General features: G+C 41.7%; 1 protein-coding gene across 4 annotated transcripts in view; it reads right to left on the bottom strand.

The window, feature by feature from the left end:
* P4HA2 (prolyl 4-hydroxylase subunit alpha 2) overlaps positions 1-16,336 on the bottom strand; it is a 97,580-nt gene that overhangs the window by 43,686 nt on the left and 37,558 nt on the right. For 2 of the 4 annotated variants that reach the window (XM_063120704.1, XM_063120706.1), the window contains 6 exons: positions 15,265-15,364; positions 13,729-13,782; positions 8,890-8,955; positions 6,832-6,900; positions 5,771-5,867; positions 3,658-4,115 (listed from right to left, as the gene is read on the bottom strand). In XM_063120704.1, coding sequence (XP_062976774.1) covers positions 4,045-4,115; positions 5,771-5,867; positions 6,832-6,900; positions 8,890-8,955; positions 13,729-13,782; positions 15,265-15,364 — 457 coding nt within the window. In that variant the 3' untranslated portion in view covers positions 3,658-4,044. Of the gene's footprint in view, positions 1-3,657; positions 4,116-5,770; positions 5,868-6,831; positions 6,901-8,889; positions 8,956-9,021; positions 9,082-13,728; positions 13,783-15,264; positions 15,365-16,336 lie in introns of those variants that run through there. The other 2 variants (XR_010025206.1, XM_063120705.1) reach the window with 2 other exon arrangements.

Raw genomic sequence — 16,336 nt, 5'->3', positions numbered from 1 at the left:
ATATATACAGGCCATAATAGCCACCCTGAATTTTCTGAGCCCTGAAGAAAGAAAAAAGGAAGTTTTAATGTGAGAATAGGGGAGGAGGTTTTTCTCATGACTTGTGCAGGCACCCCTTAAAAAGTGAGTTGCCAAAGTGTACTGGATATTCCATAATGATATGCCTAATGTGCTGGAAACAGCCTCAGCCTTGTCTAAAACACACATCATTATCTCACTTGTATCATGGTCTGTGTTTTAGCAACTAGATACACGGTGATGTCTTCTTTTGGTTTTTTGTAGGATGGATCCAGTACGATAATCAAAATGCACATATGTATGATATCTGAATACAGGGAGGGGATTGTACTTTCACACCAGTAGAAAAACAGATACCTGATCTCAATAGTATCATTATTATTGATTTTAAAGCTGTGGCATTTATTTATTAAACGCCTAATCCTATGCATGTTTAGACATCATGGCCGGCTAGGGAATGAAGGAAGTTGTAGGGCTTCTTTCTATCTAAGCATGCATATGATTGTGCCTCTATACACTTTATAAGCTACCCTATAACCGAAGATCTCTAAGTAGATTACTTTGCTATCGTGCTGCATAAAACAGGCTTGCTTATTCTGTAGTCCTCCCACCTGTGTTTTTCCCCCAAAAACATTGTGAGCTAAACCCAAATGCAAAGGCCAGTGTGTGGAAAGAGATTCTATTAATGTGCAACAAGCTTATTTAGGAAATTACCTAAAATCAAAATATACTTTAAGCAAAACAGCTGTACTTAAAAAAACAACCAATTTGCATACAAAATTATTTTTACCAAGTAATTGACCCAGTTACTAGAAAAGAGGATGTGAAAAACCACTATTTCCATTGTGGATATTATTAAATCTATCCTCAAATGATGAAGGGCCGTGAAAGCATAAAAGAGATGACAGTCATAATATAATATTACTAGCTACAAATTTGGTGACTGACTGCAATTTGTGCACAGAGTGAGTACAGCTGAAATCATGTTGCTCCGGAACTGATTGCTGAAGTGGATACGGACACTGCATATTCAGGATGCTTTCTTTTAAGTCTATGCATCTGGTTCCCAAGATTTACTCATAGAATCATAGAATAGTAGAGTTGGAAGGGGCCTATAAGGCCATCGAGTCCAACTCCCTGGTCAATGCAGGAATCCACCCTAAAGCATACCTGACAGATGGTTGTCCAGCTCATATAAGGTTGCTTCCTACATGCTAAACCATGACACCACACAATGACTGGGTTTTCACGACACCCGCCATGATGGATCAGCATGTTGTCCAAACCTGGTGCATTCTCCGCAGGATGGCTTAATTTTCACAAATGAGCCATCCTGAGAACCTGATAGCTGAAACATATAAGGAAATTGACAAGGCAATATCAGACAGGCAATTGTATGCTCCTGTGTTCTTGCAAAGGAATGGAAAAAACAAAACAAACCCTATTTGTGTAGGCCCAGAGCACTGAAAAATTAATTTGAAATTGGAGTGGAGAGGGGCCAGGATGCGGAATGAAAAAGGGTTCTGCACAAAATGGCCTGGGATATGCGCCAGAGCCAGCTGGAAGACGGAGGGGGAAGGCAGGACAGAACAAACCACATGTTGTGTGCATGCCCACAACAAGCCCAATCCGCAGCGAACAACCCACCCACCGTGGCTTATTAACGAAGCGGCTTAGCATGATATTTTTCAACTTTGTAATTGTTATCCCTCCCCCATGACCATAAGACATTCACCACTGTTGAACCCTTTCATTATACAACCACCTACTCCCCTACATCTCAGAGGTTCTGGCCAAAATCTGTTGATGACGGTCACATCAAGAACCTGAAACCAAAGATATTTAGGGATTGGGATATGCAAGATCATAATTGGCTCTGTTCTCATCAAATCTCATTGCATTCAATGGTAGACAGGCTGCTATCTAGCATAGAGAGAAGGAGCAAAACCTCAGTCCAGACACTCTGCTCCTGGAAAGATACAATGAGGCAGAAGACTTTGATGTAATGTTATTCGTTCCAGGCTGAATGAAATGAGAGCTGGCATATTATAACCTTGAAGGTCAGAGAATGAAATAAACATTCCAAACTATTATGAATCCGGCATTAGTGCAGGGAATTGGTCTAGAGAGATTATGTTCTGCCTTTTACTCTATATTTGGTTTATTAAATAAATGCAGATTAAACGTTTGTCATATGAAATAAATGTAACAATATGCATGTAGGTAATGCCACAATTGTCTGGAACAGAAAACTTCGCAAACTTTAGTATTCTCTCCATTTCCCAAAATGGTGGAAGCTTCAGCTGATTGTTACTCTTGATCATTACTCTTGATTATTAGTGTTTTGGAAATCAAAAAGAAAATGGATTTGCCTTTAGTTTTTCCACCAGGACATTCCAAGAACTTTCAATCTGAAGCTGTGGTTTTGGATCCATCTCAACTTCATCCCAATGTTTGTACGTCCGCCATATGGTGCACACATTGCTATAAAGCACAAACACATTATCCCACATGTTATTGTGAGCCTAGAGATCTTTGTGAATACAGCTACAACACAACAAAGGAGATTTGTGGATTGCCAAAGACCACAAAATTACATCACAACTCATGGCAGCATCCTATACACATGGCAGAATCTTATGGTTGCATTGTTGATCCATGGCCCTGTAAGCGTCCCTTAGGCCAGCCTTCTCCAACTTGGTGCCTTCCAGATATTTTGGACTTCAACTCTTAGAATTCCTGACCGTTGGCCATGCTTGGCTGGGGCTGATAGCAGCTGAAGTCCAAAACATTTTAAGGGCACTGAGCTGAGAAAGGCTGCCTTAGGCTGTCACATAAAAGGCCAGTGCTCAAAGCTGGACCTGGATGGAACAAAGGGTTAAATCTAATGTAATGCTAGCAGAAATCCCATGTCTCACTCACACAAAGGGACTTTCTGCCTCTCTCCTCCCCCTTACAGCCTTCTGTGCTGCCGAATTATTTTCTCGATAGGGCTTCCCAGACCTTGGCAAAGTTTCTGAGGGCACAAGAAGGGCTGTAGAAGGGGGTATTCACCCCCTCCAAATTCTGCTGATAGAACCGCTTCCTTGAGTCTAATGACACCACTAGATTCAACCCAAAGCCTCCATGCCTGGGGAGTTGGGTCCTTGCACTGGTGTTATTGCACTTTGTGTCAGCACTGGGAACTAAGATTAGCCAAAGGGGGAGAAATCAGCACACACACACACACACGAATGATATTACCTATAATGTATTGTCTTTGTCTTAATTTTTTGCTTGACACTTTTTTTCAGCAAACACTTCCCACACTATGTGGTTTAAAGTCTGCCAAACATGTTGCATTGCACAAGGAAGTGATGCGCAGGACTTTGAGATGTTCACACACACATACACATAGCTCCTCTTTCCTAGCTCTGTAGCAGAGGAAAGTCTGATTTCCATAACCACTGCAGTGCCTTGTCTTCCCTCTGCTTCTTCACAGCTGCAACGTTATTGGAATGATAAACAGAGAATACAATCACTGCCATTTATCTGTATGCTGCCCTGAAATCCCAGTGATACAGAGCAGGATACAAAAGTTTTAATAAATAAATAAATAATAATAAATAATAATTAATGAAATGAAATTACAAATGCTGCTTCTTTTAAAATAACATTTTATGTTGTTTGTTAAAATTTGCACACCCTAGAAAATACAATAAAATTAAAATGGTACATTTGAAAAATTGGTTCCTTGACAAATCTTCAATGTCTAAAAAGTGCTCGATGTTCGGAAGGCACAAAGCCTGACAGTTCCTGGAGAGGGCAGGGAAATGACAAATGTAGATAATGTCGGAAGAAATAACCATGTAGCACCATCAGTATGAAGAGCTCTCTACTTTCACTGACAGGCACTCCCTTTTCTTCAAATAAATAGTGCCATCATTTATTCATAGTAGAGTAGGAGTCATTTCTTAGAAATGAACTGGACCATGCACAGAGACGTGGGCAGACAGGGGAAAAAGCAGACTAATATGTAGGCTGGTTTCAGTCGACTTCTGTTGACCCACATGGTCTTAAGAATTCATTTCCTCTCTCATGGAACCACTTGTTTGATACTGTGAAAGATAAATGGTTTTGTTAGGACTGTCATATCAGGCCTACGTGGAACATAGTCATATTGGGTTTTAGGGACCAAAATTCTGTTAAGGCAACAACACATGTGCAGGCATATATTCTCCTCCCACCCACCCCCACCCCCAATAAAAGAGAGTTGCATCAAGATGCAACTATACTGGAGCCAGTCCCAAATCTAAATTTTACACAACACACACACACATGCGTGTGTTTAATGCTTGCAAAGAACATTAAACAAATGTAAAAATTATGGACATGACCCATTTCCCCTCACCACAGTAGGTGCAGATGTGTGCGCAGAAGGGAAATGTATAGGGCTCACCAGAGCTCTTTCTCTCCTAGAATCATAGATTCATAGAATAGTAGCGTTGGAACCACAATTTTTGCTGTGTGGTTTTATCCTGGTCATGCTTTTTATATTGTATTTTGTATTTGTGTTTTTAAATTGTTGGTTGTTTTATTACGCTCTTCATGGTTTTAATTTTTGTGAACCGCCCAGAGAGCTTCGGCTATTGGGCGGTATAGAAATGAAATAAATAAATAAATAAAATAAAATAAATAAGGGACCCATAAGGCCATCAAGTCCACCCCCTGCTCAATGCAGGAATCTACCCCAAAACATACCCGACAGATGGATGTCCAGCTGCCCCCTGAATGTCCCCAGCACGGGAGAGCCCACAACCCCCCTAGGTAACCGGCTCCACCATGGCACTGCTCCAACAGCCAGGAAGCCCCCCCTCCCCGATGTCCAGCCGGAATCTGGCCGCCTGCAACCCGAGCCCATCACTCCATGCCCTGCACTCTGGAATGATCTATTTTCCCTTCCTGCCTGGCCTTTGGCTGCACGAACACGTGCACATGCAAGTCTGAACCTGTGGGATGGAGAGGTGCATCTGGATGTTTCAATGGGCCTTTTTTTGCACATAAATGTTGGGCAGATCTGGGTAGGAGGTAGAAGGGGAGACAGCGGATATGCCCGTCCCCTCCTGTGAGCACAGCTGTATCCACTGGGGATGGACCGTGAGGATGCCTCCAATTTTTGAGTTTTAGACATTTCATAGCCGACTCCAATGGCCGTTGACATTTCGAATGCATAATTCAACACTTAAAATTACATTGAAATGTTAAGTTCTTCCTGGTCATTCATATTCAATTGTTAGGCCCAGGATTATAGCAGCCCATATTTTGTAATCTATTCTTAAAAAATGAAACACTAACTAGTCAGAGGCTGGTTCATGTGATCATTAGGTGGTTGCCACGGTGTTGGTCAAGTGCTGGCTGATTTGGATAATTACCCTCACTGTGCATGGCTTCTTGAGTCTTCCAAACCCAGTGATGGTTCAAGCCACCACCACTGGGTTCAGATGACACAAAAAGAAGCAGCAGGGGCTTGGGTTAGCAACTTGGCACCCGTGTGCCCTGCAACCCATCATGGCTAATAAGCCACAGTGGGCTGCAGTGATCATGAAAACCAGGTAATTGAAACACACAAAACAGCAAAGTAATCTTAATGTGATGGAACACCATTGAAGAACGTCTCACAACAATACTCAAATTCTAGGCCACAAGTGACCCAGTATTTCATCCCTTAACTGCTTAGTGTACATGTAAAACCAAAGAGACAAACGTTACTTACCCCACTTACATCCTACTAACACTGGGCATGCTGCATGTCTTGTTCGATAATCACCTTCTCCACTTCTGAAGAGGTTATACCAAAATACTGCAGTCCCCTGAATATGAAAGAAAAGTCTTCACTGATTTAAGGAAATTGTGCATGTGTATGTGTGTGTGTGTGTGCGCATGTGTGTGTGTGTATTTGTGTGTGTGTGTGTGTGTGTGTGTGTGTGTGTGTGAGAGAGAGAGAGAGAGAGAGAGAGAGAGAGAGAGAGAGAGAGAGAGAGAGAGAGAGGGGCTGCATTCGGACAACACAATAGTCAATGGTGGGTTAATAGGCAACTCCACAGTTGATTATTGAGGGGGGTACTCTCCACATGACATGATTATAATCAAATGTGATGCGGATTAAGGTCAGCGTTGAGTTGACTCTTAGTCAACAATGTGTTTGATTGACATATCCCCCCCTTTCTCCCCCCTCAGTCCTTCTGCTGGTATCCCATCAGCCACTGTGAGCTCTGCCAGCTGAACTAGAGTGGTAGCTGCCGCTTTGGTCGCTCTTGCCATGGGGCTCTGTAGTTGCTGTGTGTGATGAAATAGTCAACAGTGCCTGACACAATAACCAACGGTTGTTCAAATAGTCAACTCTGCACAGTGTTGGTTAATTGCGTTGGTTATTTCGGCCGAATAACCAACTGTTTTGTGAAAAAGTCCCGACAGATGACACAATAGTCAACAGCTGACTATTTAAGCAATGATTGACTATTTAAACCACCGTTGACTAACGTGTCATCCAAACTCAGTCATTACCAACTGTTTATTTAACCCACCGTTGGTTATCATCTGAACCCAGTCAGAGAGAGAGTTCTCATCTAAAGAATTTTACCTAAGAGATCCCTAATGTGCATCTTTCGTAATACAGAGAGTCCACATAGGACATTCACATCTGGTTACGTCCTTAATACATTTGATTATGTATTTCTACATACATAGAAAGAATACTAGGGGATATTTAGAGTGAACAGTGTTCACAGAACTTTAAGCGAGAAAATATTAGTTACAGACAAACTCAGCTGTTACCTTTTTGGGCCAAATTGCAGCTCCAAAGTCTGGGAAAACTGTGGCGCCTCCAGCTTCTACATCACTCATCTGGGAAAACAATAGGAAATACCTGTAAGAGCCATTGATGATCCAGCATCACAGCCAACAACAGCTACAAGACTCTCACAGATCAATAGATCAGAAATATATCACTCTTTTACACTACAGCGATGTGAATCAGAGCAAAAGATACATTGGATTACAGGAGAAGGATTTATCAGGATAAAAATACATGCAAAAAACTTAAGTAATTTAAAGACTCATTAGACAGTGATTTTACTAATTCATATTTACAGGGTTTTAAATGTCAGGAGCATTAACTGACAGGATATGGTATAACAATAATCACTGTCCCTTATTTCACTTGGGATTAACAGCACGAGCCTATGCAGTTTGCAAGTCACCCTGTATTCAGAATTAGTCCCTTAGTATATGGGTTTAGGATTGCAGCCTAAATCCCTTCCAAAGATTTTGTTTTATGGTACTCTCCAGGGAGAAAAATCTACATGGCTATTTAGCCACACATTTTCTTAGCAAATTGGAAGCATACTTTGGCACTGACAACACTGCGTAATTATATGTGTCTCTGGAAGATCCGTTTATGGGTCTGACATATGGCAATAAAACTGACACAGCTCTATTTCAGTGCTAAGGAATAATTTCAGCCCAAGGAGCAACAAATTATATTAACATATTAGGAGTTCTTAGTCATACGGTAAAGAGGAGCACTTCCATGGAACGGTTGGCATCCTAAGTTGCTCTTCCCTTCATGCCAGTGGGGTGGGAGGAGAACAATTTCCATCAACTCCCCACTCATAAGAAGAGCACTGCTGGATCAGACCAAGGGCCCATCTAGTCCAGCACTCTGTTCACACAGTGGCCAACCAGCCATCAGCCAGGGACCCACAAGCAGCCCCTCCATCTACAACTCCCCATAGCACAACTGACACACACACACACACACACACACACACACCCCAAGGAAAGGGAGAGGGAGAAAAACCCCACTCCGGGAACTTGAATTCTATTCAATTGACAGAAGGGATGTTAGAGTCCAAGCCACTGTGTTTAAGTTTAGGGGAAGTAAGGTGTCTCTAAGGAGATGTACTGTAATTGCTATATTGGGCAAGCCAATTTCAGAGACAAATCCCAAACCAGAAAGGGTAGTCAGAAAATAAATATTTTGGCTCTACTTGGCACTATGTTCCTGGAATAGTTATTTTAGGTCTCAGATGAGAAACTCTGAACTAATAGGTTTGGAGCTTCAGAGCAAGTATGCTATTCAACACTACCAGTAATGTGAATTCCATTGTGCTAGTGTAAGTGACCACTAGTGTTACACCATCAGCATCTCCCAGTGTAGGGGGTTCCCTCGGTTAGTGTCACTTATGCTAGCGCAATGCAATTTACATTACTGGTAGTGTTGAATAGGATACTGCCCTTAGAATCCCCTATAGATATGGCCATGTCACTACATAGTGGTCATTTTGACATGCATGTCCTGCAAATTCAAAAAGGCAGTGGCAACATGACAGCAGTGCATTTGTCAGTAGCAGCAAGCAAGGGGGAAGAAATAAAAAACACTCCCTCCCTAAACCAAGTGCTTTAGAAACTCAAACCTCAATACGCCCTGAATATGATTTCATTGGAAGTTACGTATTTCCTAGATTGTATACCAGGGAATGGTATCTATAAAGCATGAGTTATGGTGATGTCAGTCAAACGGCAGACAATATCTATAGCAAACTTTGTTAGCCATTTTATAAAACGTTTGCTACATTGCTCTCATTTCAAGGCGAGTTTTAAAGCAAATGAAAGACCCGCAACATTAAATGCTATCCACTGCAAAGTAGGAGGAGGAAAATGAAATCTCCTTCACAAATGTTGTGACTGAATGTGATGCCAAGAGGACGGGGGCATCCCCACGTTCAGGATCTACAACCTCTTGTACATTTCATGCAACCGGTTATGTTTATGCTGGTAGCAGGAAAACAAAAAGGGTCTCAACGCCATATATAGAGAACTGGTCATACTTACATAATTTAAAAAAGTGGCCACACGATTCCCAGTCCCTAAACGCTTGAAAGCATCAGGTTCCTCTTTCTATAAAATTAAATAAAAGTAAACTGCAAACTTCAAGCACACGAATAAGGAGACAAAGGTACTTACATAATTAAGAAACGTTGCTAGCCTATTTCCTTCCGTTTTGAGCGTGCTGTCAAAGGGGCGCTGAAACAAACAACAACTTTAACCTAACTTTCCAAACTGGTTGCAGGTTTGTAGCTTTGGAAAGATGACGTGTGGCCTGATCCTACACACATCTATTTGGAAGCAAGTCCCACTGAGTTGTTCGATGGGGCTTATTCCCAGGTGAGCATACACAGGACGAAGCCTTAAACCCCCAAATTTAACAGCTTGATTCAAGATAGCATACAAAGCCAACATTGCAACACAAAGCCAAAACTTTGAGTTTCATCCTGTCACCAAGCCAGGTTTACTCAAAACAGATGCCATGTACGCCGGCACGGCATGAGGAAGTTGAAGCAAGTTCTTGTTCTTTCGCTATCAGATCGGTATGCATGGCAAATGCATGCTGAACGGTAATACTGCATAGGTAACTGTTATAAACAGCTTGGCAAACTCATCATAATTGGCTGTGCTCAGTGCCTAAATCACAACTGGCTGGAGGAACAGAACAGCTCTCATTAATTTCATATTTGGAGAAAATAGATATAGGATGAAAGAAACACAAGACGTTTCCACTGAGAAAGGGATTCTTTTGGGTTTCTGGCTGGGTTTTGCTTTGATGGAATATCATAGCAATAATGATCTCAGCTCAAGTTTGTTTGTTTTTTAACGGACCCCAGAACGGTTGTTTTTAAATGGATACCGTTGTTTTTATACTGTTTGTGTTTTTGATGGTTTTAAATTTTGTATACTTTTTAATGTTCACTGTTTTTAACTTTTGTAAACTGCCCAGAGAGCTTCGGCTATGGGGAGGTATATAAATGTAAGAAATCAAATCAAATCAAATCATGGCTGACTATCTGGCAATTATGAGAATTTGTTATTGGGAAAATGTTTGAGCCTCCTGCGGTGCAAAACTTTGGATTGGGACAATTTTGTTCATCTTTCAGCCCAAAAGCTACAGTTAGTTTGTATGCCCCCCCCCCCCCGCCAGTGCAAATGAGAGATTTCAGCCAGAAGATACTAAGAATAAGATTGCAAAGTGATTCACAAAATACTGAAGTTAGTCTGAACAAGGAAGGGAGAAAAACAGTAAAACAAAACTGTGAAATTTGTTAAAAATAAATAAAATAAAAGACAGACTTTCTACTGGGTTCAACACAAGCTAGTGCATTTATGAAATATTATTATCTGAAGACCCAGGCACCAATTTCTAAGACAGTATTTAAGAACTACACTGGCTTTGATAGGAATGTTTATGACAGACAAAGCTGCATCCAGATTAGATCTGTATAAAGATTTCCCATTTACATTTCCAATGAACGTAACATCCCTTTAGAACAGGCCTGTAAAATATAAGGCCTGCAGGCGGATTGCAATCCCCTTCCTGTCCATGTGTGGCCTCCCGAAGAAATAGCAAATGTCCTTGTGTGCAACCCTATCCCACATTTTCATAGAAGCATCTAAAATCAGACAAATCCCACTGAAAATGGGAACCCAAAATGCCTGCAAACCTAGGTCTGCATTGTTCCTCCCTTCTCTGGATTTTGAGGATTTGGTGCCATTTGCCCCAGGTTGTTGCTGCAGGCCCACCAGCACCTGAGAATAGTGTGAATAGCTGATAGGGTAAACGCCTTGTGTGCTGCCAAATGTAATGAAGTCTAGAGATAAATTTTGGGGGGGGGGACACAAATGGAGGAAAAATAGAGATTGAAAGAAGAAGGAAAGGGAAGTTGCTGAAAATGGGGATACAGATAGGCCTGGGGGGGATGAGAAAAGCAGGGTAACAGAGATGAGGTAAAGCTGCCTTCCTGCAAACTGGTGCCTTGTGGATTTCAACTCCCATCAGTCCCGTCCAGCATGGCCAATGGTTAGGAATGCTGGGAGTTGTAGCCCAAAAGTTCTGGAGGGCACCAGGTTGAGGAAGACTGGAGTGCAGAGACCTATTGGGGTGCACAGAGAAGAGAGAGCACTAGGGGATAAAGAAAGAAATAGGGGGCAACAGGTTGTGAGGACCTATCGTGTGAGAAAATGGGGTGGGTGGGTTGAAATGCAATGAGACCTGAAGGGTGGAGATAGAAGGGGTGGTAGTTGAGAGACTGGGGTAAAGAAACAGAGAGAAATGGAAGTGCTAGGAATGGAGGCACAGAGAAACCTGTGATTCCAGGACAGACGAGTTCTGTACAGTAAGAGAGGAGGTAACTGGGTATGGAGCTGCAGAGAAGCCTGGGGCCGGGGAAATTGCAAAGAGAGTGAAGAAGAGATGATGGGAATGCAGACCTGTTGGTGGCACACGGAGAGAGAACGTGGGAAGCTTAACGGAGCATTTAGAGAGACCTGTGGTGGAAGTGCAGAGACAGAACATTATGGAACGCTGGGGTGGGTGGGGGGAAGGAGATGGCTAAGGGAACACAAGACCATGAGCTAAAACTGTAACGAAATGTTTTTTGGATAATTAACATACTAGCAACGCAGTCCTGCTGCAGTGGTGGTAAAAGTGTAAAGTGGCCTTTGGAATGATCCCAGTTGTACTCCCCGCCTTTAGACTGGACATTAAAAGTGGATATCAAAACAACTTCACAAAAGCGTTCAGGAAAGCAAAACGAAACAGCTGCAGAGCTGCAAGAGGAACGTTTATCACCCTGAAGCAACAGGAAAGAAAGAGAACTTCCAAGTTTTAATCTGTGCTGCATAGAGAGCCAGGAGGCTCCGTCCAAACCCATAATAAATCCCACTGTTGATTTTCCTTAACCTTGGCAAATCTGCTGTCAGCTAATTCCAACATGACTCCTCCCCAGCCCAATAGTCCAAGAGTGAAGATCGTGTTGTTGTTGTTGGTTTTTGGGTGTGTGTTTTTTATGCCTGACTTCCTTGTGCAGATCTGCATTAGCCCTAAGGCTTTGCATGTATGCTGGTTAGTATCAAAGCACAATGGCTCCTTTGGGACGGGACTCTGCCCTTCCTTCTCCCTGTGTGGGAAGGCAGGATCTCACTTCCCCACTGGGCTTAGGGCGGAGAGAGCATCCCCCTAAGCCATGCCAATGCAGCTGAAAAGCAAGCAATGGTATAGTAGTAGTAGTAGTAAAGCTTTATTGTTTCAACCAATGGTTACAACAAGCATAATAAAAACAACGCTAAAACAAATCATACATTCTGCAAGGTCAGAAATTTTGCTCTATACATTTGGGCTGTAAGAGCGAAGTTGGCCAATGCCAATACGACAGTCTAGTTAGTGCATGTAAACAAAAAGTATATTCTTTCTGAATCAGAAAGCAATGGACAAAAAGTGCTGCTTGAGCAAGTTTCGTTCAGAAACACCAGATGGTGAATGTGGAGTTGCTTTAGGACTGATTGTGTCTTTCAGCAACAATTAAGATTCCAGTCTTGCGTTTGGTCCCTTTGAATGAGCTGATACAAAAATGAAACCAATCCAATGGTCTAAACACAAAAGTGCAAGCTAGCAGAAATAAAAGCAAAACTGGATTCTAGCTCAGTTTTTAAAGCCAAGCTGTTATAATTGTTCTCAGAAAACAGTGGATCATAGAAGTTATGACATTCTAGATTGGTTTAAGGGAGTCTAATGGAAATAAGTGAGAGAGCTTATTTGCACACTTTTCTGTTCTGCCACAAGCTTTAGGGTGGCTGCACGTCTTGCGCAGCAGGCACCAATGGCTAGTGATACACTGGCGTCTCTGACCACACAAATGCATAGTGTGGACAACTTACCATCATCTTTGGCACACCTGGTTAATCCCATTGGAGTCAAAGGGAAATTGTGCACTTGAAAGACGTGCACTCTGCCAATTTGAGGCCCAAGCAACATGTCACAGGGGACATACTGCTGTCGCCCGCCCACCCACCCCTGCCCAATCTGATGCATCTGGTGACATTTGGTTGAAGAGGAAGTGTTATCTGATGTTCTCATACTCAAGAGTCCCTCATCCCATTACATGGGCTGCTATTCGCAGGCAGTGGGGAAATGCCATGACATCATGTTATGAATCTTAAAGATATATCTATATCTCTATATAGATATATCTCCTGATAACATTTTGTTAAAAATTAACAGGGAGACATGGAAGGAGAGTTCGCTCAGTAACGGCCACAGCTTTCTCATAACGTATGGTCTGGGCCTTAGATTGTTCTCCCTAAATATCTGACACAATATGGCCTAGCTTCCAATATATCCCACTAGGCAATTTGCTGAAACAAACTTTGATGGGTATTCTGTAGTTGTAGTACCTATGGCGACATGGGTCTGTGTGTCATTTTCTTTGCTCAAAGCATCCGTCAGCGGAGAGGAAGATGGATCAGAGCTCTGGCCCTGGGGGATGTACGTTTTATTTCTATTTATTTACAATTATTTTTAGGCTGCCTTTAAGGCAGAATCCCCACACAGACTGTTTCCCTGAAGAACAGTCCCCTTATTGTAGTTTCCTACTTATAGTTACTAGGGATTGTTGTTGGAGGCAATTTAAATCTGGAAAATGGGGAGAGAAAGGCGTTAAGTCCTCCACCCTGCCTTCCCCAGCATTGCAGGCCTGATCCAAATCTGGCCCATAGTCACTTCTGAGGAAAGAAAATATATATCAGAGCTAATTATGAACCTCCATCACCTCTAGTTTGAGCTGTACCATATCAGATACATTCAACAGTAGCGCAGAAAATAACTGAGGTTAAGCACCTTACCCTTGAGAAGTCAAAGTGTGGCTCGTATTGTCCTCCCATACCATAATTAGCAACCTAAGGTGTGGGGAAAAATGAAATTTCTTTAGCAAAATTTAATATAAGGAAATAAAATATTTCTTCTGCAAGTCAAAAGAAAAAAAAGCTAGATCCTCCTTATGACATCATAATCACTCTCATAATTATTTATATAGTGCCATCGATCTACATGAAGATTTACAGAGTGCAAGAAAACAGGTCACAGGCCGGAATATATCAAGATATAAAAGCAAATAAATAAGGGGAGGGTGGGCAAGTCCATGAAAAGCTTCTGCTAGATCAAGGAATGGAAAGGCAATCCATTAGTGCAGGGATTTAAGGAAGGTCATCCTGGTGAACAGAGAGACAAGAGAGGTAGCAGATTTGGGCAACAGAGTGTTGTATCAAGGTGAGGAATGAAGGCAAGACAACAGAAAACTAGAGAGAAGGTGGCAGTAGTCAAGCCAAGAGATGGCCAGGATGTGAACCAAAGTTTTTGCCAAGGAGACAGACAAGGAAGCGCTATCTTTTTTTGTAATGTTGTAAAGGAGAAGTGACATGACTTAGTGACTGACTGAATATGAGCAGCAAAGGAGAGAGAGGAAATAGCAGACAGGCAGTTGGGAGATGTGGCATGGGATGAGGGAGAAAGTTCCATAAAGCAAAATTGGCTTGTTTTTGACTGTGAGTTTTAGCACATTTTTGTCCTGGACAGATGTCAAAAATAGCAACTGGAAGAGATATCATTTCTATCATTCAACACATTAGCAGGTCCCATTCGTGCAGATGTCCAAAACTTCAGCTCTTTGACCTGTGTTCTATCTGCCAGAAACTACAAGATTACTTAATATCTGGTACTCCAGTCCATTGAACTGAGCTGAACTCATCAGATTTAGAACAATATAGAAATTCTTTGGAGCTCAAAATCTGTACAGAATCCGATCATGGCCATAATTTATGTGCAGGGCTGCTTCACGGACAGCTGGAGCTTCCTGGGAAGTTATATCACCAGCAGTTCCCATTAAAAAAACAAGCTTTAATTTATAAAGTTTTCAATCGACAATCAAGAAATGAACATAACCGCTCCTTCTTTTTTGCTATCTTCCATTTTGTAATTCATCAGGCCATAGAGTTAATGAACTCCACGCAGTTCTGCTTCATAAATTGGAGCATGAAGAGAAGAACATAAGAAGAGCCATGCTGGATCAGACTAAGGGTCCACAGAGCGGCCAACCATCTGTTGACCAGAAAAGCACAAGCAGGATTATTTATTTATTTATTTATTTATTTATTACATTTTTATACCGCCAAATAGCTGAAGCTCTCTGGGCGGTTCACAAAAATTAAAAGGCACCCTCCTGCCCACGTGGCTTACCGAAGGTAACACATAGCCATCAGGACTAGTAGCCACTGATAGCCTTCTCCTCCAGGAATTTATTCAACCCCCTTTGGATGAAATACAGCAGCGCTAACTTTCCTATAAAAACAGAAGGAAAACTTGTAATGCCCTTTTGTACTTGCCTGCAATAATTCAGCCGTCTTTACTGTTAATCCTGTAATTTGCTCCATTCGATGATTCACTTTGGCGACAACCACATCATCTTCTTCCTCCAGCCATGAACTTGCAGAAAAGAAGAGTATATACAGGAGTTAGAAAACCCTCCACAAACATTGTGAAACCAAGCACAAGATTTCCCTAACTATTTTGCTAATAGTTGGAGTGGGGGCAGAAAGGGACAATATTTGTTTATACATACATACACTTATTAATAGGTCTCTTTGTAGGGCATAGCCTTTACAAGTGTGGTGGCCCCTTCCTATGTAATTCCCTGCCTTTGGATGTCAGGCAGGCACCAACATTGTATCATTATTATTTATTACATTTATATACCGCCCCATAGCCGAAGCTTTCCAGGCGGATTAAAAAGATTAAAAATGCTGAACCTTAAAAATCAATATACAAAATTTAAAACCATAAAAGCACAACATTTAAACACACACACACACTTAAAACAACTATAAACTCTCAGCAGATCTGGGGCCAATTACAAACTCAGCATATGGTATTAAATGCCTGGGAGAAGAGAAAAGTCTTGACCTGGTGCTGAAACATAAGAATGTTGGCGCCAGGTGGGCCTTGTCTGGGAGATAGATCCATAAATGGGGGGCCACCACTGAGAAGGCCCTCTCCCTTGTTGTCGTCCTCCGAGCTTCCCTTGGAGTAGGCACCTGGAGAAGGTTCTTAGACATTGCTTTCAGCACCTCCTGAAAATATTGTTCTTCTGGGAAGCTTTCCCTGAACAACCAGCCACAGTTTTATCTGAAACTTGTTCTTTTAAAAATGTTATTTGTATAATGGTGTTTTGTTTTTCTTTTATTCTATTTGTTCACCGCTACAAAATCTTTGGATAGGGAGCAGTATATAAATATTATAAATAAATAAATAAATAAATGGCAACTTACATTATCATAAAAATATAAAATACAATTTAAAACCAAAATCACACCATTATCTGACAGTAGCATAAAAAGTTATTTAAAAGCACAGGTCAGTAAAAATAATAAATGCAGCAAAACCCCAAGCCCAAACCAA

The sequence above is a fragment of the Elgaria multicarinata genome, chromosome 3 (assembly GCF_023053635.1).
Source record: "Elgaria multicarinata webbii isolate HBS135686 ecotype San Diego chromosome 3, rElgMul1.1.pri, whole genome shotgun sequence".
Lineage (NCBI taxonomy): Eukaryota > Metazoa > Chordata > Lepidosauria > Squamata > Anguidae > Elgaria > Elgaria multicarinata.
The sequence above is the reverse complement of the archived record's forward strand: the minus strand, read 5'-3'. Positions and strand labels throughout refer to the sequence as shown.